We start from the raw sequence: 25,120 nt of genomic DNA, 5'->3' as shown, positions 1-25,120 counted from the left end.
TGTAACTGATATATTAATCATTAATTCATGAATAATAAATACTATATCCAAAGATCTAATATTACGTATTTACGTCTATACTCTATCTTATATATTTGTAAAACTATTTTTAAGAACTATTATCTATAATTTATAGTATAATAACTAATATATAAAAAAATATTGAGTTTGGTAAATTAAAATATTTAAAAAAAATATCAATTCAATAATTTACATCAAAATACTAAAATAGGAAAATTCTCATTTAAAAACAGAAGTTTCCATCGTTACAAAACATTTTTTTATAGTACTTTAATACTTTACTTCTTTACAACTCTAACTAGTATGAAAAAATCTTTATAATTCGAAAATATATTCTTAAAGTATATTCTAAAAATCATAATTTAAAAAAATTGATTATTAAATACTAATCGAAAACAGAGTAGTAGGCATACCTGTATGGCTGTATGTGCACTCTGTACATAATACATATTTTATATTATGAGAGGTAATTGTTACAATTTCTAAGAACAATACTTAATTTACGGGAATTACACGAAATTAAAAACATGTTGTTTCATATTATAATATGATATTATATTATTTGGGCAAATAAAACAGGTACTTGTTTTGCGTAATAATCACGGCAATAATAGTTAGAATCACTCGCGCGAGACCACTGTCATATATATTTTTGCAATATTATAATATTATTATTGTATAATAAATCGGATCGCTCATATTGAAAGTAAATTGTCGGTTACACATATAATATGTTTGTGATTCCGGTGTGTATAATTATTACTGATTAACTGACGTGAATCATTGTAAGAATATTGTATTTTAGTAAAATCTTGTTCAAATAAAACTCAACTCAATATCAAAAATTATGTACGAGCTACTATATTACAAAGATAGACAATGATGAAAAATCCACTATATGGAGCTAATTAAGCTGAGTAAACATTAACAATGCGTTAATAGATTATAGTATATGTATAAGTCTACCATTTGTATACAATAAATTTTACACTCTTGAAGTAAAATATCGAATATAAATGTTAACTTACTCTCAGCTAGTTCAGTAAGTTCATTGGTTGTCACATAGTGTGATTGTGTAACTTATAAATTGTTTAAATAATAATTCATTAATTAATAATTTATCATTTTAAATTCTGAGCGGAGCGATAAATATATTAACTTTACAATGATGTCTGTTTTTCTCTCTGTCACCACCTCTTGGGCAGTAAAAACACTTTGAATTTCAATTTTGAGGATAGTTTCTAGTAAAAAATTTCATCTAGTAGGTACTTGGGGAAACTCAAAAGTTATCGCAAAGTAAATATGCTTGAAAGAAGTTTTTATCGCCATAAAGTATCTTTCTTTCAATAGGATAAAAATCGAAGTATTTAAAAGTATAAATATTATTAGTATACATGAACATTTTCAAGATACTCGTATTTTAATAAATTGAATATCATGCGATAAATTTTGGATAAACATACTTGATAAATCAGTATATATAAATATAAAGCAGTAGATAAAAAATTTTCAAAGTATATCATATCCTATCAGGTTAAATCATACAGCTTTATATTGATAAGTATTCGTACCTACTACCTATTATAAAATGTATAGTATAATATTTAGCTCAGATATTAAGTACATCATACATTTATATCGAGATTTAGTAAATCTTCTCTGTAATTACACTGAAATAAAATAAAGTTTTCTTCCTTATAACAATTTTCCAAGTTACACCTAGATATATAGGTATCTTGTATATTATGCGATATTATTATGATACGTGTGTGCGGAAAATTGTTTACATAATATAAAAATGTATTTAAAAATAACCTCATCCAGTTCCTATTTTATACTTGAATATTTTATTCTAGCGTATATAACAAATAGTCAATAAACATGTAATAAAAAATATATTAATAAACCACGGTTATAAGTTGTAAAATCTAGTCCACGACTCACGAGTAAATTAATAATTGTATAATAATAATAATAATAATATATATTGACATATTATGTCAATAATATGTCATAGGGAATATCATAAATAGTTTATTATAATAGAGAGCTGATAACAACAGTTACATTTACGTAATCCTGAGTACAATACATTATTACCTATAAAGTGCATAAAAGTGATAAGGTATTTAAAATGTATTCATTGTATGAAAATATCTATTCTGAATATAACTTCACGTCCACATAACCTAACTATTTATATCATCACGAATAACGAGTATAAAAGTATAATCAATAGTATCTAAAATAGAAGAAAAAATACAAAATTAAAGTAAATGCATGTAGACATGTAGTTTTGAAATGCTGTACAATATAAACATTATTGATTAAGCTTAGTTTCCATTGTGCTACGTCAATTTGCTTACGATAAAATCAATGATAGTATAAATGCCATAAAAATGACAAACTTTAAATGGCTATAACTTCGAAACTAAGTTTGACTGACAAACTTAGATTTCGCTGTTGTTTTAGAATACCAAACTACATAGTGTAAAAAAAAATATGGCCAATAATGCAAAAATTTATCTGTACCAAATTAGATAATTATATATTTACTGTTATTGTACATTTATACATAATACTAATAATACTAATATGACAAACCACTCGAAAATTGCTTAATTCAAGCGAGAGAATGAGACTAGAGGTGAACCAACAGAAAACCAAGTATATATGTTTATTGCGAACATAGGCTAATAATTCAGATCTAAAGGTAGATAATCTTACATTCGAAAAATATAATCAATTCATGTACCTCAGAGTAAACATAAACAGTGCAAATATTTTGCATGATGAAATAAAAACAGATTAATACAAGTGCTAACAATAAGTGCAATTTTAGTTTATTAAACTTACTTAAATCAAAAGATCTATTTTACGAATTGAAGAAAATCCTATACACCAGTTACCTTAGACCGATCCTAACATATGGGTGTGAGACATGGTCAACCACCAAGGTAAACCCCTAGAGCTTAATTATCTTTAAAAAAACATTAAGAAAAATGTATGGCCCTTTATATTACAGAGAAACATAACAATTTGTAAGAAGACATAATAACGAATTACAAAAGCTATGCAGAAGACCAAATATTCTTTCATTTACGAGAAGCAAAGACTTGAATGGTTAGAGCATATATGGAGGACAGATGGCCAAATTATTATACAAGCACTGGTGGCGGAAATGAGATCCAAAAAACCTCTAGGCAGGCCCAGAAAAAGATGGAGGGGTTCATGAAGGATCTAAAAAAACTTTAAGAAAGAGCTCAAATAGACATGGTGTACAATAGAGAAGAGTGGAATAAGTTTGTGATAGTAGCGTTGGACCTCAATGGTCCCTTAAGCTGTATATGATGATGATGACTAATATACGAAAATCTTAAAATTTGTTTTTTGAAAAAATCCTTAGAAAATTAAACTCTAAAATATATTGGTTTATGAAAATATTGGTATATCTTTTAAAGTTTTTAGATTTTTGGATCGATAAACGATAAAAACCGGTCAACATATAGATTTACTGGGCAGGCATTTTGCTCAAGTATGCCCCAAGTTTAAGAACTTAATTATTAAATACAGTGATAATTTTTACTGTTTATGTTTATTTTTCTTTAAAACCATTGAATTATGCAATAAAATAACAAACTGATAAAACTTAATGTCTATTACATAATATGTATAAATACATGATTTGTATGATCGTACGACACCTATTATTTTTAAATTTAACTGGAACAACCTAAGTTATTACAACTAATACAATAATAAATACAAAGTTACTAAATTAAATAAGTTAACTAATATTATTTTTAGTTTAAATGTTAAAAGATAATTAATTTTTTATCTATAGTTAATGCTCCCTCCCTTATGTATACATACATAGTTTAACTGTATTTCATGTGGTTAGATGATCTGCTATATAGTTATGTAAATATATCCTCATTTTCATAATATTACAATCTATTATATTAAACTTTTTGAGGGTGGTTGAAGAAAACCTACAAATATATGTTTATGCCTGCAGTGATTTGAAAACCCTTAGGCGCCACTTTGACATACTTATTTATGCAGAGCTATATGACCTATCTATATATCGATTGAAAATTTAATACCAGTTATATTGCAGATTGTACTGGAAGGGTATAAACATTTTAAAAATTCCGAATAAATTTTAATATGCAATTATGCGATTAAATCACAAAAAATATAAAACATCCAAGATAATTTCTATCAGGTCTTTAACAGCGAATATAATATGTAATATGTATCAAATATATTTTAGTACGCCTATGTAACTTCTAATATAGTATAATCTGAAATCATTATATATTTTTTTTTATTTATGAGATTTTAATCAAAATCATTATAAATTATTTTTTAAATTCAATGATTTGTGTCATCAATGTAATTCAATATGTGTACTGTGTAGTATATTATAATATGTGTATTTTTTACTAATTACTTTCTGTAGTTATAACACTATGTGTTACCTATTTATAATTCTCTATTGTTTATTATAAATACCTATATTATTTCAATAAATTTCAAAGAACAACCCAAAATATATATTTTTTTGAAATCAAAGCTAGAAATTAGAAAGTCGTATACAGTAACCAGATACTTGGCCCATATTTATGTGCTACTTCTTGTTTAATAATGAGTATCCTTAACCATTAAAAAGAGATTTATTAACTATTTTCTGGCTATTACATAATATAGTTTCTCTATACCTATATAATATATTTCACGAGTCTCGTCGTGTTTATGCGACAAATCAATTTAATATAATATTATAATAAGCATTTTACAAAAAAAAAAAAAATAATAATAATAATTTTTGAAATGTAAAATAGTTATTTTATATTTGTTTTAATTGTATACATCTTAGTATATTACGCATTACAGTCATAAACTCTTAACAATATTATGTTATTTTGACCAATATTATAGTTATTGATTTGTTAAAAAAAAAAAACTAAAAATCATTAAACAAAAATAAAAATGAATTGTTAGAAAATATTTTTTAACCAGTACAAACATGATAGATTACTAAGTTAGTAAATAAATATATAATTAATTATTGATATGTTATGTAATAAAATATTAATAATATTATACTAAAAAACGTATGTCATTAATTTATTAAAATAACTAGTTATAATAAAAGAAGTATCAACAATCTAAAAGTTATAGGTATAACTAGCCACTAGATATGGTTGGTATGGATAATGAATAAAGTTATTATTTAGTACCTGCAGCAGTAGTGCAGTACCAATAAAGCTAAACTGCAGATTGCAGGAATCAGGTATATCGGGTTGGTGCTTATTGAGTAGCATAAAAAAAATGAATTTAAATTTTAAATCAATAATCGTGTATACCGAACTGCTATTATATATTGAATGTATTATAATTTTTCGATATACAATTAAAATATGTACTGATTACCGAGTTATGTAATTGTTATAAGTTTATTACGTTAAAGTTACAGAACTCTGTATTAGATGTTATACATAGGTATATGATAGGTCTTGGAAGTTTAAATACTCTAAAAATTATCAAAAAAGTCACCAAACCTTTTTATAGGTACGCAATTACACAAGTTATAAGAAAACGACGGTTTAACTTCTAGATTTTTAATACTTTTTTTTAAACTATATATGTATACCATATAAATAATAAAAAAAAAATACCTATACTAAACTTATCATGCTTCACGCACGATAAATAAACAGTTTACTGTAAGTGTTAATAAATGCGATTGCGATTTATCTCACACTGACCAATTATAATAGTTGTTATCTATTTATTTAAATCCCAATCAACCACATTCAACAAGATTGAGACATTTGATACGGTTGAAAAACACTTAAACAGTAGTTTTAAGAAAAAAATTTTTAAACAATATTTCTTGTTATGATGTTTTTAATTTCCTAATTTACATTAAAAGTTCATAATCTACGCTTTAAAAATCAATAAAATGACTAGAAAATGCTAAATAAGGAAAAAATTGAAAAATTAAAAAACATTTTTAAAAGTTTCATCTTTGAAGTACCTGTGTTATATAAAACGAACCATGTACTTGCTGCAATGCATTGTTTATAGAACAGCCGTGCGCAACCTTTTTTGATCCACAAATTAATTTATTTCGATGAGACAACCCCCGCATGCTACTATAAAATTATGTATTTTAAATCTGAAAAATCATGTTTTGTGAATACAAATTGTAGACGTTTAGTATAAAACTATAAAATACAACTTATTAGTCAATAAAATATAAACTAAATATTATATAGTTTAGTTAGGTACCTACAACTACTGCCCCCGTCAGTGATGAGTGATAAAACCCGCCCCCGATTTATTGACAATAGTAAGGACTAAGTTCGCAATCAACATTTTCACCTATCGGCTATCATTGTTACTCCAAGAAGTTAATTGGAGACTGGTGTTCAAAGATTCTAGGAATATAAATTCAAGATTTTCAAGAAAGAAGTCTAGAGTGAATGATACGGATAGGTTCAAAATCGAGCGTTAAAGAAAGTCAGTGACATGGAACTCCTCGAACTATATATATCAGCGATACGTATCAAACTCTTTACCTACGTTTTACGTAGGTTATAAACTTATAACGTATAGATAGTGTGTAATTTTTCTTTTTGAAAATCTAGCTTTTTTATTATTATCGAGTAATCCAGTGGCGCCGAACTCATATGTCATGTAATAGATACCTACAGGGGCGGCTTGTTATAAGAATACAAGGAGCGACTGCTCCTGTCCCGAAAATGGGGAAAACAAATGTTTAAGTTGAACAGGTTTAATCATAATTCATATAACAGAAGATTGATCATTCAAGTAAAAAATAATTGTATCTATATCATAATATGTAAAAGTTAATAAAAAATTTAACTAAAAAAGAACCTAAAAATATTATATTGGTCTTAATAAATTTAGTTGGTAGGGGTAGGTGGGTTGTTTTAAAACTTGCTCCTTGAGTTTTGAAAACTCAAGCCGCCACTGGGTACCTGTACGTTTAAAGCGATCGCTTCACTTCTTAAATGGATTTTCTCATATAGATAAGGTGGGTGGGACAAAAATTTTAAATTTCGCTCCACAAAAAAAGTCCGAGTTTGGCGCCACTGGGCTAACTCATTAAAAAAAAATTAAAAAACCTTCAGGCATGCACACACGTCACACGATACGCGCGATGATAATATAATGTTACATCGCGGAATAAGTTCTTTTTATCCGTGTATTATAGTATTTATTATCATTGGCACCGTGTTAAATGTTTTGCGCACCGACAGATGTCGCGGTGCGCCCGCCGATATCGTACAGCCGCCGGACTACCGGAGAAACAGGTCTGACAATCGATTCGCGTACTGCCAAGACCAGCTCCCGTGCCGGCTGACCGAATTTTTTTTTTATTTTCCACGTACTCCTGGAAATCTGCTTATCAGCGGCGACAGTTTGGCAACGTATTGCAATTTGCATTATTTACAATCGGTTCTCTGCCTCTCTGGTTTGCTTTTTGACTAGCTGCTGTAGCCCATTATCGCCGGCGGCGACAATATTATTTCGTCCAGTTTTGCCCCGCCGAGAATAATTGCTCGAAATCGATATCGTTAATAACGTTTTACCGAGACTTGACGTAAAAGAGCCAAAACGCAGCTCGTGGTTGGTACACATCGGACATAAACCTTTACTAATGTCATGTTGTCATTATAAATCGTTATCGTGATGAATTTTCGTTTTCAGTTGTTTCGCCAAGTCTCAGAGCATAATATTCTGACGGCCCGGCGGCCGACGGTCGACACACTCGACACTGAATAACGTTTCTCTTTCTCCGACGGACCAGTGGAACGACGAGCGCGCGCACCGCACCGCCCACACCGCTCCATTCGTACGCACGCACGCACGCACAGCGACACAGTAGCGCACGACGAACTACGGACACACGACTACACGAGTACGACACGACACAGTCGACACACCACACACAGTCCGAGTGCCCGACAGCCGTCTGTCCGCCGCAGTCGGTGTATTCGCTCGCAAACGCCTGATCGTGCCGACCTCGTCGCCGGACGAAAGATGCTCATCAAAGAGTTGTGAGTATTAAAAAAAATGTCAATCATCACGACGAGGTTTTGTTTAAATGGTCAACGTTTGTAGGGCACACGGTTTCGGATCGATCGTTCGGCGTTTCCCCCTGACGAGTAACGATCGTCATCGTTATTTTATTTTAGCGTTATTGTCGCGTCACAAACGCACACGCGTTCGCGATTCGGGTACACGGTTTAACCCTTATCGTAAACGTCCGACGACGAGGATAATAATATAATCGGTTTTTACGATGCGATTATCCCGTGTACCCGATGGGTTTTCGCGATTTTTATCTCGTCTGGCGACCCTTCCGAGCGGGGCGTTTGGACGCTTGCCCCAGACACCACCGCCTTCCATGCCGTCACTTAGTCACGCCACTAGTATTACTCCGTTTGTGCTGGGTAGATAAAAAAGACAAATTCATCATCGACTGTTATCACGATTTATCGTATTTTTTAATCGCAAATTAAGCGATAAGTATCCAAACTATAGTCCTCAAACTATCATTCCTCTATAGATACTATACGTTATGTTATAATATATTATACTTTCGTGTATTATAAGTACATAGTGCCTATTATAATATTTCCAACACAATTTTCACAATGAATGTTACGTACCTTAGCATTATTATGTAGACTGTTGACTTGATTAAATTATTTTTTGTTCTAAAAATCGTGACAAATAGCATTTTTATGCCATTCATTTTTTTTTTAAATTTAAATATTTTAAAATATTACTCGCATACATATATAGTTGTACAAAGAAATAACGCATCTCCCCGTGCATCTCTTGGTTTTGAATTGTCTAGTTAAGAAAGTAATGTGTGACGTGTCAACCCATAATCCATATTAATAATCCTAGATTAATTATAACAGTGACACTATGAATTATCTTTCATTGTTTAATTCAATTTACATAGGTAAGGTATATTATTATACCATAAAAATAAAACCAGAAATTAGTAACAATTTAAGCTCAAAATGTTTTTATTTGATGTATCTGTTAATTATCATAAATACAAATAATATTTTTTGTTTCAAACATTTCAATTAATATTTGATTTATTATTAATCATTATATGGTCCATGATAAATTGATTATTTATAAAAGAGCTTTTTATGAATATCATGACAAGACAAATTTCATAGTTTTTTTTTTTTTATTGTTATTTGAATCATTTAATTTATCTTTGGTAAAATAACTACTTTTTTAATTTTGCAAACAAATTAATATAAATTCTTTTACAATTTCAATACTACCTACATAAGAATTCCTAAGAATTTTAAAGTTATAAAAATGGTAATTTCTTTTTTTTCAATAGTTTTAATTTAGAAATTATTTTTCATGCATCTACTTTTATGCCTTCTGTACAAAAATCATACTAAATCACCTTTATTCATTTTTATACTATCTACGACTGTACAAAATTGTAATTTAAGTATCCATTTAATGTCTAGTAGTTAAATAACATAATAAGCATCTGTTAAATTGACTTTTACCTATGCGTATTAATTAAAATAAATGTTATTTGTTGCAGCCGTGTGGTACTACCCTTAACAGTTGAAGAGGTTTGTACTCATTACTTATTTTTTCTAAAAATATTTTTATTTAAGATAATTATAAACAATTACAGTTATACATTGTATTTTCCCTTTATAGAGTTTTCTTTAAATATTATATTTTTCTTTTTAGTATCAAATTGCTCAACTGTACTCTGTAGCCGAAGCCAGTAAAAACGAAACTGGTGGTGGAGAAGGTATTGAAGTGTTAAAAAATGAACCATTTACCAATTATCCCCTTTTGGGTGGAAAATATTCAGAAGGACAGTATACTTATAAAATTTATCATTTGGCCAGGTAATTAATACAGTAACTACTAATTTATATTAATTATCATTATATACATTTATATGTAAGGTAAATTGATATTTTCACTTAAAGTTACAATAACAAATGTTGATAAAATTATATGGTCCTCTGTAGTTTTATGTAATATCATTTGTATAAGGCATATTTATTTTATATATTTACTTTGAAAACCTGTATAAATGATTCAGGATTTTACAGATTACCTTGTTTATAAATATATATATACATGCCCAAGCTAGTTTTTGAATGTTTTCAAAAATGAAACAAGTATTGTACAGCTGGTTTATTAGCTTAACATATCAAGCTTTTATTTAACATTGGATGTAATATGACATTGGATGACATGTTTTTGAAGGCCATTAAACTAGTATCGAGTAAAAATGTATTAAAATATTTCACGTTATTCCAGCCTTGGTGTATACAATGTTTTATACCTACTGCATGTTAATACTGTTTGAATTAATTAATATAACTTATGGTTAAAATATATTTCATTAAATAAAAAGTTAAAATTATTTAGTATAGGTCTATAAGTCATAATTGATTTGCCTAATTTAATTGTTACAAATCAAAAACGATTATAGTCAGTCTTTATATAGGTATAACCTTTTAACCATTCTGCAATTTAATCTTTAAAAAGCCAAACAAAATTAATTGGATTTTGGACACTCGTATTTTGTGATTTTATGTATGAAGGAGAAAGTAATAACGAATCATAAGCATAATATTCAAAAAATAATCTTTTTGCTATTTATAATACAATTTCTGATATTCCTTTAAATCTGCTCCTAAAAAAAATTTAACCTTGGCCTTTTTATCAACTTTATTACTTTCTATGAAAAGCCCACAATGATATTTGAAATACATATATATTCCTAAAATAACCCTTTTTGTGATTAAATTTGTTTTTATTTCAAATGTTAAGGATTGATAAAAAAAAATATATTATTTCAAATATTATGTAATTTACATTTTTGAAGATAAATACCTTCCCTTCCCCCAACTTTAAACTGCTGCTTAAGGGGAAACCATGTAAGCATAACTTCCCCTATTAATATAAAAAACCTTAAAGGATTATACAAAACATAGAAAAAAAATATTGGTCTGTTATCATAAGATAATTTTTAACATAGACACAATATTTTTATTAGTTTGAAGTAATGTTTACATTCTGTTCTAATTTTATTATAATTTTCTGAATATAAAACATTTACATAATATCCACAATAGTAAATTAATACAAATTGATTATTATGTATTATTGTACCAAATTAACTGGTTAAAAGTCTCTCTCTCTTGGTTAGAATTTATTTTTATGTATTTATTAGATTAAAATATATTTGTATATTTAATTAGCTAAAATTATAATTTGTATTTCAATCCTCAAAAAAAGTATCTATTCTTATCTTTGCCAAAAATAGTTTGGCACCCTACCCCCCCACCTGTTTCTTATCATTTGCTTATGTAGTATATTATATAACATCAGGTAAGAGTTTTATGGTAATACTATAATTATTAATAAACAGTTATCAGAATTTTATTCACAAATTTTTTTTAATGTTCTTAAATAATTTAAATGAGTACCAGAATACCTATTTTCAAATTATTTCTAGTTTGCTGTATTTTATTCATGTTATTCATGTACAATTAATAATAATTCATAATTACGAGTATTTAATAGGTATTTAATTATTGGCAATTAAAAGAGTTTGTAATTTGGTGCATTATTATCTTGTCATGAAATTATATTAATTTAACTTTATTGTGCAATTTTGGAGCAGTTACTACTTACTATCAATAATTAACATGCCTAACAGGTTTTAAAGGTCATTTTCTGCAGATATATTATTGATGGCTATTAATTATAAAAAAACTTTCTTCCTGGTTCCTAATTATAATTTTTAGTTTTAAAATCTAAAAAAAAATTTCATTTAAATAGTCATAACACTTATCCTATAATTTAATAATTATTATATCATAGAATACCATTATTCATCCAAATAATCTTTTTTTCATATGCTATATTTATAATTTTTCTGTTCAATAACTTAAAATGTATTATGAGTTTGCCAGTTTTTGGATTATCTAAAATACATTTTTATTGAAAAATTTATATGAGTTTAAACTTGTATTGATATTTTAAATTATAAAAAATAAATTCGGTATAGAAATAGATTTAGTACAGATAATATTTTATATAATAATGGTATTTAATTTATAAATTTAAAACCAGTTAATTAATATCAAGATAATTCTTATTTTAGTATTTTACTCAAAATTTATTAGAATGAAACATTTTTGTTATGTATAGAATAATTGGATTAACAAATTATTATATTATATTTCAGCAAAGTACCTGGAATGATAAAACTTTTGGCACCTAAAGGAGCATTAGAAGTTCACGAAGAAGCATGGAATGCTTACCCTTACTGCCGAACTGTGATTACAGTAAGCTATTGTTATAATTGACATACATAATATTTTAATTATTTTATTAATACATTTAGGAATTAAAACAATATAAATTTGTTAGTTAAAATCTGTTCTCTAAAAATCAATAAATAAGAATTGCCATTTATAATTTTTATTTAATTACACTATAGATGTCTTTTCCCTAAAAACATCCAGGAAAAAATTGTGATTAAGTGTGTGGTAGCATATATTTAATTTTCAATATTATTAATATTTTTTTACTTTTTTGTATGAAGTTATTAGCAAGAAATAATTTGTAATGATACTTTTTTGTAACACAATGTATTTACACAAGATTTTACTTATATCTTTTTGTTATTTATGATTTAACCATCCATTTCAGCATCTGTATAATATACAATTTTTACACATGGGATTTTAATTTAAAAGTATAATATTATTTTTATAGAACCCAAATTATATGAAAGAAAAATTTATGATAACTATAGAATCATTTCACTATGCTGATCGAGGAACCCAAAATAATGTAAGTGAAAGAAACAGGGTTGTTAAGATTAAGGCTATTATGCTCGCTATAATCTATGCAAAGGGATTTTTGTTTTATGTGTGAACTACTGGGTGTTGATGTCATTTCTTCATGCTTGGAAACATAATTACATAACTGAATAAAACAATCCATTATAATTTCCCATTGTTTTATTATAATCTAATTAATATACATAACATGTGCCTTAATATATATTTAAAAATAAAACTTACTATAATTGCTTTTTGTTTGGTGGTTTTGCTTGTACGTACAGAATCCAAATTATATGAAAGAAAATTTCAGTATAGTCATTGAATCGTATCACATTGCTGATAGAGGTACACAAGAAAACGTAAGTGATGTGGTCCTTAAAATGTATTAGCACATAGTACAAAGTACTTTTGTATTTATGAACTCAGAATTCTACACTGTTTTAAAATGCTTAAACACTTGTTATTTTAATTTGAAATTGGATCTTGTATTGTTATTCAGTAATTATTATTTATCTTTTCGCTTATATATATAATTTATTTATAGCTGTGTAAAATATAATTTATTATTATTTTATGTTTTAAATTATATTATTGTATTTAGCTTAATTTAACAAAATGTTGCTTGTCTCAATTTTAAGATTATTAATATCATATAATAATATGTAATGTATACAAACAATATTTTAATAATTAATTATTTTACTATAACACATTTTACTTTTAATAAACCTTGAGAAACTATTTTACCTAATCACTAGTTCAAATACATAATATGAGCAGTGTTATATAAAATGTGTTTAAAAATTAGAAATTACTTGAGTATAAAGTTATTCGATGTTATCTAATCATAAAGGTATATTAGATTATATCAATACATTAACAATATTACTACTGATTAACTTAATAATTTATTTTTGAGACTAATTTAATTATTAATTACTAAATTGCATGATTTACATTTTACATTCTAAATCTATCATAATTTTAGTGCTCATGCTATGTATCGTAGAGATATGGATATTTTATATTAAAATTACATTTGAATGTGTCAGATCATTGTAATACACCGTATATTATTCAGCTTATAAGATAACATTTTGCTTTACTCATTTGCCATTTTTATTATTATTTCTAATACATATTTATTATTAAAAACAGGTTCATGAATTATCTCCTGAAAAACTAAAACAGCGAGAAGTACAAATAATTGATATTGGTAATGACTCTATTTCATCTTCAGATTACAAAGAAGATGAAGATCCTAAAAAATTTAAAAGTCAGAAATCTGGAAGAGGTCCTCTCCAAGGAAATTGGATTGAAACAGTATGTTTATTTTTTATTATTTTAACGCATAAGAACTTTTATTATAATTTATAACTAAACTTGAATACTATCTACATTACAAACTACTGTTGTCTACTGTTTTAGGCTAACCCAGTTATGACTTGTTATAAATTGGTATCTGCAGACTTCAAATGGTTTGGGCTGCAAAACCGAGTAGAAAACTTAATTCAAAAATCAGAACGTCGTCTGTTCACTAACTTCCATAGGTATGTTGTCTGTAATAAATTGATTAATAGTTTTTAAATATTATAATATTAATTTTAATTAATTGTATAAACAAATTTACAGACAAGTATTTTGTTGGATGGATCGTTGGCATGGGCTTACGTTACAAGATATTCGTGAAATTGAAGAAAAAACTCGAGAAGTATTAGACAGGGTATGTTTGCTTATAAGTAAATAGTTGACAACATTACTAATTGATAATTTTAATTGCAGCAACGGAATGAAGGAACTGTTAGAGGAATGAAAGCAGATGCTGATTAAAACATTTTTGAAAGCTAAACAAACCAATCCAAATGCCTAAAATCGTTTTGAAAATTAAACCATATTTATTCTAACACCAACCAAATTGAATAAAAACAAAATAATACCAGATCTAGTAATTTTTATCACTTAGTCTAATTTTAACTTCAATTTTACAAATTATATTATACATTTTATTCTAAAATAACATTCTTACTACAAATATACTCAAAATTGTCACAATATTTCTTAGGGAAATTAGCTCTTTTTAAAAGTACTACGATTATAGGTACTTACCAACATTTATTTTTAAAAATGATTATTACTTTTTGATAATTTATTGATTTATAGAAAGCCAAGTCATTCCACTTTCTATTTATTTTGTTATCCGTTCTTCCTCTTGTGTTTTACTTAATAATTGGTATATGGATTCACAGTGTTTGTGAATATTCATGGTGATTGTATACAAGTAATCATAGTCAAAATCAATTTTTAGTTGTCAAAATGATTAATTATCTTAACAAATGTACATTTGTTAAACAAAAAAAAAAAAAAAAATGTTGCGAAAATTCGGTGATTTAAAATTTAATTAAGTTTTAATTTTATGGTTACCATGTTAAAAAATATATTTAAGCAATACACATGTCTGTGTACAAACATTATTGTAATACCCATTTCAATTTTAATTATTTTCAATATTAATAGTTAATTCACTGAAATGTTTAGTAAAGTTGACAATTTAAAACTTGACAATAATAGCATTACATATATGCGTAAATTATTTGAAAATGTATTAAATAATAATTGTTGAACGTTAGACTAGTGAATTTCCATGTCATTGAAGTACAAATTGCAGATATGTAGAATGTATACTGATTTTTTCAATAGTGCAAACTGGATTGTCCGTATTTTACTATTCGTTGGCTATGATATATGTTGAATAGTTTTTTCACCACTTGAAAATTAACTTACAATAGTAAACTAGTGTAATGTAAAAAAAAAACTTAATAGTTTCAATAAATTTTATTGTTAAATTTTTTATCTGAGAATACTCGTAATACATTATTTTGACACGTTATTTATTTCACCAAGTATTACCAAAATGTATTACAAGTAAATTTCAGTTGTACATTGTATAATTATTCATAATAGTTTCTCTATATTGTAATATTACCATTTAAGTTGCATTTATATGTCTTTGTATTCACAATTTTGATAGACGTGAAGTTTGCATATAATACATTTTGTTTTTCTTGCAAGTAACCATATGCCATAAGTTATAAATGTAAATAGCCATTAATGAAATGTGAGTTGCTTATGAGTTATGACACATTTTATTGGTAATAAATTTGAAAACAAAAAATTATTCTATGACTATTTTCTATAGGACTGTAGTTCATTCAATATATTATTATTAAACACTGTTGTTGATCGTTTTAAAGTCTAAATTTGTTCAAATTTCTGTTTGAAATCTGTGAAAATGTAAAATGTAAAATATATATCTTGAATAATTATATGAATATTAAACATAAAATTATTATATTAATTCGAAAGTTTTCAATCTAAATACATATACACACAAAAACACATTAATAATTTATATATTGATTATCTTATTACATTATAATATATTATTAAAGTGTTTTACATTTCTTTATATATAGATAACACATTATGTATACATTGTAGTAGTTTATATTTTTAAAACTATAAATTAAAAGTTTATTTGTTAGACAAACTATTATATAATAATAATAATATATTGTATGTTTATGCGGTATAGTGTCATATTGATTAAGTGCTTTGAGATTGTTGGAGATGAATAGAGCATGTATAAGAGATCATTTTTATAAACAAGTTAAATTATTATCAACTAATAACTATTTTAATTTTGTATTGCATATAATATATTATTATTATTATTTAATTTTTTGATCAAAAAGGAATGAACTATAATTATTATAATATTATGTTATGATAAAATACTTTACGTTTATGATAAGTACGTTTTGCGGTTATATTTGTTAGACATTATTAGATAACTCGTTACATTATTTTTAGGCAATAAATATTGGTTATTTAAATATTTAAACCCTGCTGTGTTAGTCTAAAGACAAAATTAAAAATTATGTATTAATGTATTATGTAAGTACTTGCATACCTATTGCAGCATAATTCAAACATTGAACTTTACTTCGGCTTATAGCCCCCAATTTATGTCTCATAAATAAATCAATTAAAACATATTTTTATGAACAAAAATAGTAGGTACCTAATTTACAGCTATGAACTCGTGGTAAACATAAAATACCATTAATACTCAGTGTTGAGCTTATCTTGATGATATAATTTATTTAACGGTTTTTTTTTGTTTTTTTTTTTAAATAAGTAAGTAATAACTATCGACATTTTCGATAACATTATAATGAGTTTTCTTTAACTTTATCTAGACTCAACACTGAATTAATACCTTACGCATTTAAAGAGACTGGTTATGTTTGTGGGACTAGACCTTTTGAAAGAAAAAATCTATACAAATACTTATTACAATTAAATTATATTTACAATTTACAATACTTATAAAAATGAACTATAAGTTATGAATATGTATATTGAAATTGGTAAAAATATTAACAAAGACGGGAAACGTCAACATTGGCAAGAGATTAGTCTTATGATTGATTGATTGGTTAAGTATATTGTATTAGTGGTGCTGGGAGGAATATAAAAAGGAGTACCTACCTAGTATTTCTTAAAGTTTACTGTGGTATTCTGAAGTTAGGCTTAACTCAAGAGATAAGGAGATGAGTCTACTTTTCCTGATAGTAAACCATTTAAGCCCAAGAGTATGTAGAGTATATCTTCGTCTAGTAAGGGTATTATTAAGAAATTCGGAAACTGGTGTACCGATATGTAGTATAAATCATCAAATCTTAAAAAATGTCGTGTGCTAATCTTTTTTATAAAAGATGAACCCAAGCATCTTAAAAGCTATATAATATGGATATGTGGTCCCGGGATCAGGATCATGAGAACTTTTGAACTTAAAACCTTAGTCAACTACATAGTTTCTAAATCGTTTAATCCATAAGCAAGCACGTATTGAGGATTAATTTTCAGGGTAGGAGAGTTAAAATATTTATAATACTGAATTAAAAATATATTAATGTAATGGTAAAAATGATTCTACTTTAAAAATGTCTGGAGGGAGGTTGAACCGCTACTCCCCCCCTGTATACGGGTTTGCTCATAAGCCAACATAATGATAGAATGTGTTTATGTGTTCCTAAAGAATGACATTATTTGACACTTATCGAGGTTCAGAATTAGACTTCGAGACCATTTCCAAAAATTGTTTATCAATTTGAATTTAGAAGCTTAATACATTCATCAAAAGAAACAAAAGATAAAAATATCAAACCATCTTTAACTAATAAAATCAGATTACAGTCAGTCGTGTTCTCATCAAATTTGTTGAGTGTATCTCAGGTACTCAGCACAATTTTAACAATTTCAATTGAACATATTAGTGTTAAAAAAAAGTTTCTATGTACGTTATTTTATTATATTATGACATAATTTACAAAATAATTATAATTTTGTGATAAAAATAGATTTTGTCTTTTCAGTTGAACGTCATCACTCATCACCATAACATTGGGTATGTACCTATTTTTATAATTATTGTCGCCTATCAATAGGTACAGCCAGTTAATTTATTGAGTTAATTATATAGTATTATATTATCGACGAAAAACAAACAAACGCTATCATGATCATTGATCATAGTGCACATATTTCAACGGAAAATAATTTCTGTACCCTAAAAATATATTTTATTTGTTTTCAATAAGGAATTGAATCGCTTACTACAGAAACGATAACTGTTTTATCCCCAAATGTATTGAACTTGAGAGTATGCGTGGTATGAGATATTAGGTCATGATTTTATAAAAAAAAATCTCAAGAGTACTGCGAAACGTAATACAGTAAAAAAGTGGAGTTCTCTTTTGAAAAACAGAAATTAATATCGTCACAGAACAAATTTAAGTAGTTCAAAAAAAATCTCAAGAATTTGAACTTGCTAAGTGCTACCAATGGATGGCTCCTTAATCACGTAACCCCAATATTATTTTTATCCTCTATCTCACAATTTATTAAGCACAATAAGTATTAATAAGAGGACTGAGGAGACTACATCCGCATGCGTTGTCTCCGTCTTACAAATGTAAAACAGTAAAAACTGTTTTGCGCGTAAAAGAACCGAATAGGTTACAGTCATGACTAAAAAACGAAATTTTCTCCTCCAAATAAAGGAGAACTTTAGTTGTGAATTATTATTTTTATTTTTTCGATATTGGAATAACAAAATAAGTTATAAAAGTTCAAAAATAATGAATATTGAAGCAATACAAGAACTTTTTTCGTATAAGTGATGTCAAAAATATAAAAACAGTATTTCACAAATAATTAAATATTTTTCAACTATATTGTATTTACTATTTGTATATCAATTTGTAATCTTAACTATCACTACAGCCCGAGTTTAGTTCTATCACGTGCAAAGCAATTTTTGCTATGTTTTACATTAATTGTAAGACGAATACATTACATGCAGGTGTTGAGGTGTAGCATCCTTTTAAGTATAGGTATTAAACTTATTGTGATTAATTTAATAATAAATTATACATTTCATATAAAAATCAATTTTATCAGATAAATTCGTTATTAAAATTTAAAGGTAAAAGGAATGAGCATATCTCATGGTGACATCCTGTGTACCTTATAAATTTACAATAATTAAATATTAATAATAAAATAAATACAATGTTTTTAACAAAAATAAAATTGACACCTACTACAGTACCACTTAATACTAGTAAAATAAATTACTAATGTGTAATGAACTTTCCCACTTTATTTTAAATTCTATTATTCTAAGTGGAGCGATGGATGTATTGATCTTAAGTTTTTTTTTTAAAATTTTTGTTTAATGTATGTAGTCGATAAAATGCTTCGATTATCAATAATGGGGATGGTATTTGGTAACAAATTGTATTTAGTTGATAGTTGGTACTTCGGAGGGTCGAAAGTAAAAAGTTCCCTATACATTTTTTTTATAATCTGGAAAAACATGAATTTTAACGCAAATCAAATTTAAAAAAAAATTAATTTTGTGTTTTTAGTGGAGCTCGAAAATTAACCAACGTAAATACCTTAAATTTTTACCAAATATTTATATTATTATTTTCTATTTACGATAAAATTTCCAAAATATAGGCGCTAGAAATTTTCAATTTTCTTCCGTTTATTTTTTATAAAATATGTCGATTAAAAAATGCTCACTGAGCAGAAATACTTGAAAGTTTAATACAAGGTTCTTTATTCATTTTTTATGACCATTTTAAGTTTTTCAAATTTTTACGACATTGAATAATGAATATTCACTATAAAAGTGAAATAATTATTTCATTTCAAATAATTTTTGATATTTTGTTATATTTCAAAAAAAAAAAATTAACTGCAGATACTTGAATTTTTCACAAAATGTTTATATTATTATCATTTTCATTAACAATATAATTTTCAAACATCTTACACTTTTTTTAAGCTATTTATTTGTTATTAGTATGACAAATTTTTAAATTTTTTTTTTTATCAATCTATTTAAAACTTTTTACTGAGTTAAAATTCTTGAAAAATTAATACAAAATCCTACGTAGGTAAGTTATTTTTATGTAATTTAATAATTCTTAATAAGTATTTCATACTGGAACCTGGAATTAAAGACTCTAAAAACTGTATTAACACAATTATATTTATTTTAGACATTTAAGAAGTTATCTAGTATGAACAAAATTACGTATTTTAACGATGAATAATGATGTAAATTATTTTATTATACCTAAATCAAAATCATTATTCGTGGCCTCGTGGGGCCTTAAAACTTTTACATAATATATTATATTATTATAAATCTTTCTAGGTATACGCAATAGGACTTTTAATTAATTTTTTTATTTTAATACATTATCTTTTTTTTACAAGTATTTTACGGCGTTTACAGAAAGCTGTTATTTAATTTTGAGTTATTTAAGTTGATATAACATGATAACATGATATAAATAGACAATTATAGTATATAATACTAATATATATTATTTTAATAATTAAATACCTACTAATAATATAATATATACAATATTTTTAGAAAGAAAGAAAAGGATATCAAACGACCGTAATTATTATAACAGTATAGGTCGCAGATACATAATATATTCGATAATAACATCGAATCGTTAACATGATGTATACTTAGGTACACGTATAATGTATTGGTTGTTTTCTTGGAGAAAATCCATCTTTTAAGTGTCACAAAATTATGATATAGTAGGTTGTAGCCGTTGTAGGTAGTCACTAAATATAGGGTGGTACTGCTTAATAACAGATGGTTGAATGTTTTATTATTGTAATATTGTATGTTCAATGTTGTTGTCCGACTATATTATATTATAATAATATATTTTACACGCGCACATATGCAGTTAGAAAACGTTTAATTTTAAAATTAAATATATTGTTAATAATTTTATTGCGCTATAAAATAATTGGCGATCATACTCCAAATGTAAATAATATCTTGTAGAAAACCTTTCAAATTTAAGAGTTATGATGTATGTATTTAAAAAAAAAATGAATCGTAAGTAAATTTAGTTGGCTGCGACTACTGAAAAGTATTTTAGTAACATAATATAACTTTAAAACATTTAAACATATTCGAGTCAAGTATGCTATTTTATAATTATTTTCAAAAGATTAAACGACTAAAATCAGTTTTTACTGTCTTTTTTTAAAATTATAATTATAATGATAATAACCTTATTACTTAATATATATTATATACTCAACTATAATAATATATATATATATGGTATAACTGTATAAGTACATTTTATAACATACAAAATTGTCAATATGTCGGTCTTCTTAATCCATATAAGCTAAGTTTGTGCAGGGTAAGCGGTCTTTATCAATTAAATTTCAACATATTATTTGAATGTACCTATATTATTATATTAATATTAATTCAAATTAATTTATGAATGGTACTTATTGCTTATTAAAATGAAAATAACATAAATTAAGTATAGAATTTGCATTTGTATAAAATATCAAATGACAAAATATAAATTAAATAATAGATACTTAAGTAAAAATGTCTAACATAACTTTTTAAAGACCTTAAATTATGAAGTTATTTATAAGTACTTGTATTAATATTTATAACGTTCGACATAACTCAACCCGTTATTTAAAATACTTTATTTTAATTTGGCAAACATAAACGGTTCTTATTATAATATTTTAAACTTTCTTAATCTTTTACCGCTTGATGAATGTCAAATGCTTTTACTATCTAAATTTCTCCATAAATTATTATTAGTCTTTATTGATTATCCTGCAGGATTGACATTAATTAATTTAAAAATTAATTGTCTTAATACTATAGATTCGAAATTATTTTACCCTTTACTTTCAAATAAAAATTAAATTTTAAATTTCCCTATTAACCTCCCGATGGTTGTTGGTAATACATATGTCTTTGATTTTATTTAACTTTTTTATTATCTCTATTATACCCATAATATTTTTATGGCTTTTATCATTATATTCATTTTTTATGATTAAGTAAATACTTAATAGTTTTATATTTATAACATTGTAATATTTTTATCTTTTTGTACACTAATTTGTATTTTGTTTATACTTTCTAATTTCTGTACACATTGTTAAAAAATTGTTATATAGGACTCGCGTTCTTGTATTTAAATAAATAAAAAAAAAATACATAAATTGTATGTTTATATTTTGTTATATCTTGTATACAAAAGATACAAAAGTAGTCTATAGCAAAGGCACTAAATATTTAATTAAACACCATTTATAGTAATAATAACTCTATATAAGTTATCATTTTAGGTTCCTTCTCAAATAACCTACTTATTATCTATCGTTAGAGTAAGTAAACTGATTGTATCAAAGATAAATAACTGATTCTTTTCAATAAATTGTTGTTTGCAAGAAAAAAATAAAATTATTATTATTATTATATACCTAATTTCTTTAAATATAAAGAAGAATGTGTGTATAATATAGTATAAATAATATGACTATAATGTGATATTTTATTTTTATTTATTCTTCAAGAAGATAATGGCCAATGGGTCCAACTGAACATGTTCGTGGGATATGATATCCCATTTAAATCTATATAATCACGATTTAAACCAAGATATTTTAATTCTACCACCTTTTCAAGTTTAATACACTATGGGCTATGGGCATTAAGTATAGGTATTATTTTAATTAGTAGTAGACTAGGATAGGTACCTATATGGCTATATACTACTCAATGAACTTTTAAAATGCTTTTACTTAAAATAATATAGTCTAAAGACACTTGTAGATAAAAACAAACATATACTTAAATTTGAATGAGTTTAATAGTAATTTGTTTTTACAAGATCGAGTGTTATTTTAAATTGTATTTGTTTCACAATATACATTATGTCAGTTTGTTCCGATAATAAAATTAAATTATTTTAAAAATTATATATTATTAATTATTATAAGTACACTCTACTACTCTAGTATTAACAAAAAAATATTTTAAAATTATAATTTTAATATTTTTAATAATCGTCCTATAAATAGTATCTACTTTTTTATTTAGGTACATATAATATAACTATAACTAGCAAGTACATATATTACTTATCAGGTGTTAAGTATTTTCTTTTAAAGGCATCAAAGGCGTATCTATACAATCTGGTAATACTCCTACCTGTAAATAAACTATTATAATATATAATACTTATAGCTAGGTTCTATGTATGTATATTATCATGAATCTATTATGCGTTTACGGGTGTCCTACTTTTCCGCCGAGATATTTTATTCCGACCTTCCCGTTTACCGCCAGTATAATAAAATATATTTTCATTTTCCGCAACATCAAATTTCAGTATTCAGATTTTGGTAACTCCTTACTGTAAAAATGTACGGAGTTCTTGACGATTAGAAATGATTTAAAAAATAACTTTAAAATTAACTAAAATGAAAGGTAACCGATTATTAACTAAAAATATTAAAAAGAACATGTTCAAGTAATATACTTACAAATTAGATAAATATATATACTTTATATATTTATAATTTATAGCTATATAATTAGTTATATTATACAAATATATATATATTATATATATATTTTTAATTTTATTCGCATAATATAATAGATCACGTCTGTATAATAGTTATACCTATACAAGTAGATGCTTGATAAAATAATAAAATAAAATTGTGATTAAAAATCATAACAACACTATTTTAATAATTGATATGCATTACGTATCCTATATAGTATATAACCTATTGCTAAAACCATTGATTATAAATACTATATTCAGTATTTATAATCAATGCTAAAACGTACCTATATATATATATATAATAATCTTTCCTATGAATAGCATATCTACGTGGTCTACGATATAATAATATATAAATTCTTACATAATAAGGGGTTACCAAAATCTAAAAACTGAAATTTGTTGTGGTGGAAAATTGAAACATAATATATTACTTTGTGATACATATTATTTATATTGACGATAAACGGGCCAGGCGGAAAACGACGACTCCCGCGTTCACTTCGTCCTTATACGCCTATATATAATATTTTGTTGCTGTCTTTGTAATAATACACAATGATCACTTTTTTTTATTATTACTATTATTATTTTGTAATATACCTGCAGGAAATTCTATCACTTTATTTGTCGTCGATGTAATAATACGAGCTGGAATGAGGATATTTTGCGGTTAACTAGATACACAGTATACACTATATATATATATATATATATACATATACGCCGGCTATGTAGCATAGTCTCGGTGTATATACTGCGTGTTGACACAAAAACTACCCAGATCAATATCACCGCACCACTACACACTAAATTGTTCACAGCTATATGCTTATAGCTTATATTATATTATAATCCACTCGGTTTTCCACGCGAAGAAATAATATCAAATACTGCAGTACGGGTATTATGAAAATATGAAATACCTATATGTATATATATTATGTATACGAGTTTATTGTATTAAAAGTATACCTACCTGTGTATACCTGTTACGAGATCGATTCTTTTAACCCTTAACTACACGCGCTGGTGTATTTTGTACACCAATATTTTTGTTTATCTTGTTCTATTTTAGTTTTTATTTGTTTTCAGTTATTCTCCTAATCTAACCTTTTCTTATCTAATATGTAATAGTTATTAATCCATTTCAGTCGTCATTTG

The 25,120-nt window shown here is 25.8% G+C and overlaps 1 protein-coding gene across 2 annotated transcripts; it reads left to right on the top strand.

Annotated features, from left to right (window-relative positions):
- Positions 1 to 7,417: 7,417 nt before the first annotated feature.
- On the top strand, positions 7,418 to 16,110 carry LOC132920424 (phosphatidylinositol transfer protein alpha isoform). 2 transcript variants are annotated; one of them, XM_060982818.1, is made up of 10 exons: positions 7,418 to 7,686; positions 7,768 to 8,117; positions 9,653 to 9,683; positions 9,808 to 9,971; positions 12,332 to 12,431; positions 13,217 to 13,294; positions 14,094 to 14,258; positions 14,364 to 14,485; positions 14,568 to 14,658; positions 14,718 to 16,110. In XM_060982818.1, exons 2-10 carry the CDS (start codon positions 8,101 to 8,103, stop codon positions 14,763 to 14,765), a joined length of 816 nt encoding a protein of 271 aa, XP_060838801.1. In that variant the 5' UTR covers positions 7,418 to 7,686; positions 7,768 to 8,100; the 3' UTR covers positions 14,766 to 16,110. The 2 variants fall into 2 exon arrangements, with proteins under 2 accessions (XP_060838801.1, XP_060838800.1); XM_060982817.1 differs by lacking the exon at positions 13,217 to 13,294 and adding an exon at positions 12,865 to 12,942 and having other exon boundaries at positions 7,424 to 7,686.
- Positions 16,111 to 25,120: the final 9,010 nt, after the last annotated feature.

The sequence above is a fragment of the Rhopalosiphum padi genome, chromosome 2, assembly GCF_020882245.1.
Source record: "Rhopalosiphum padi isolate XX-2018 chromosome 2, ASM2088224v1, whole genome shotgun sequence".
NCBI lineage: Eukaryota > Metazoa > Arthropoda > Insecta > Hemiptera > Aphididae > Rhopalosiphum > Rhopalosiphum padi.
The sequence above is the reverse complement of the archived record's forward strand: the minus strand, read 5'-3'. Positions and strand labels throughout refer to the sequence as shown.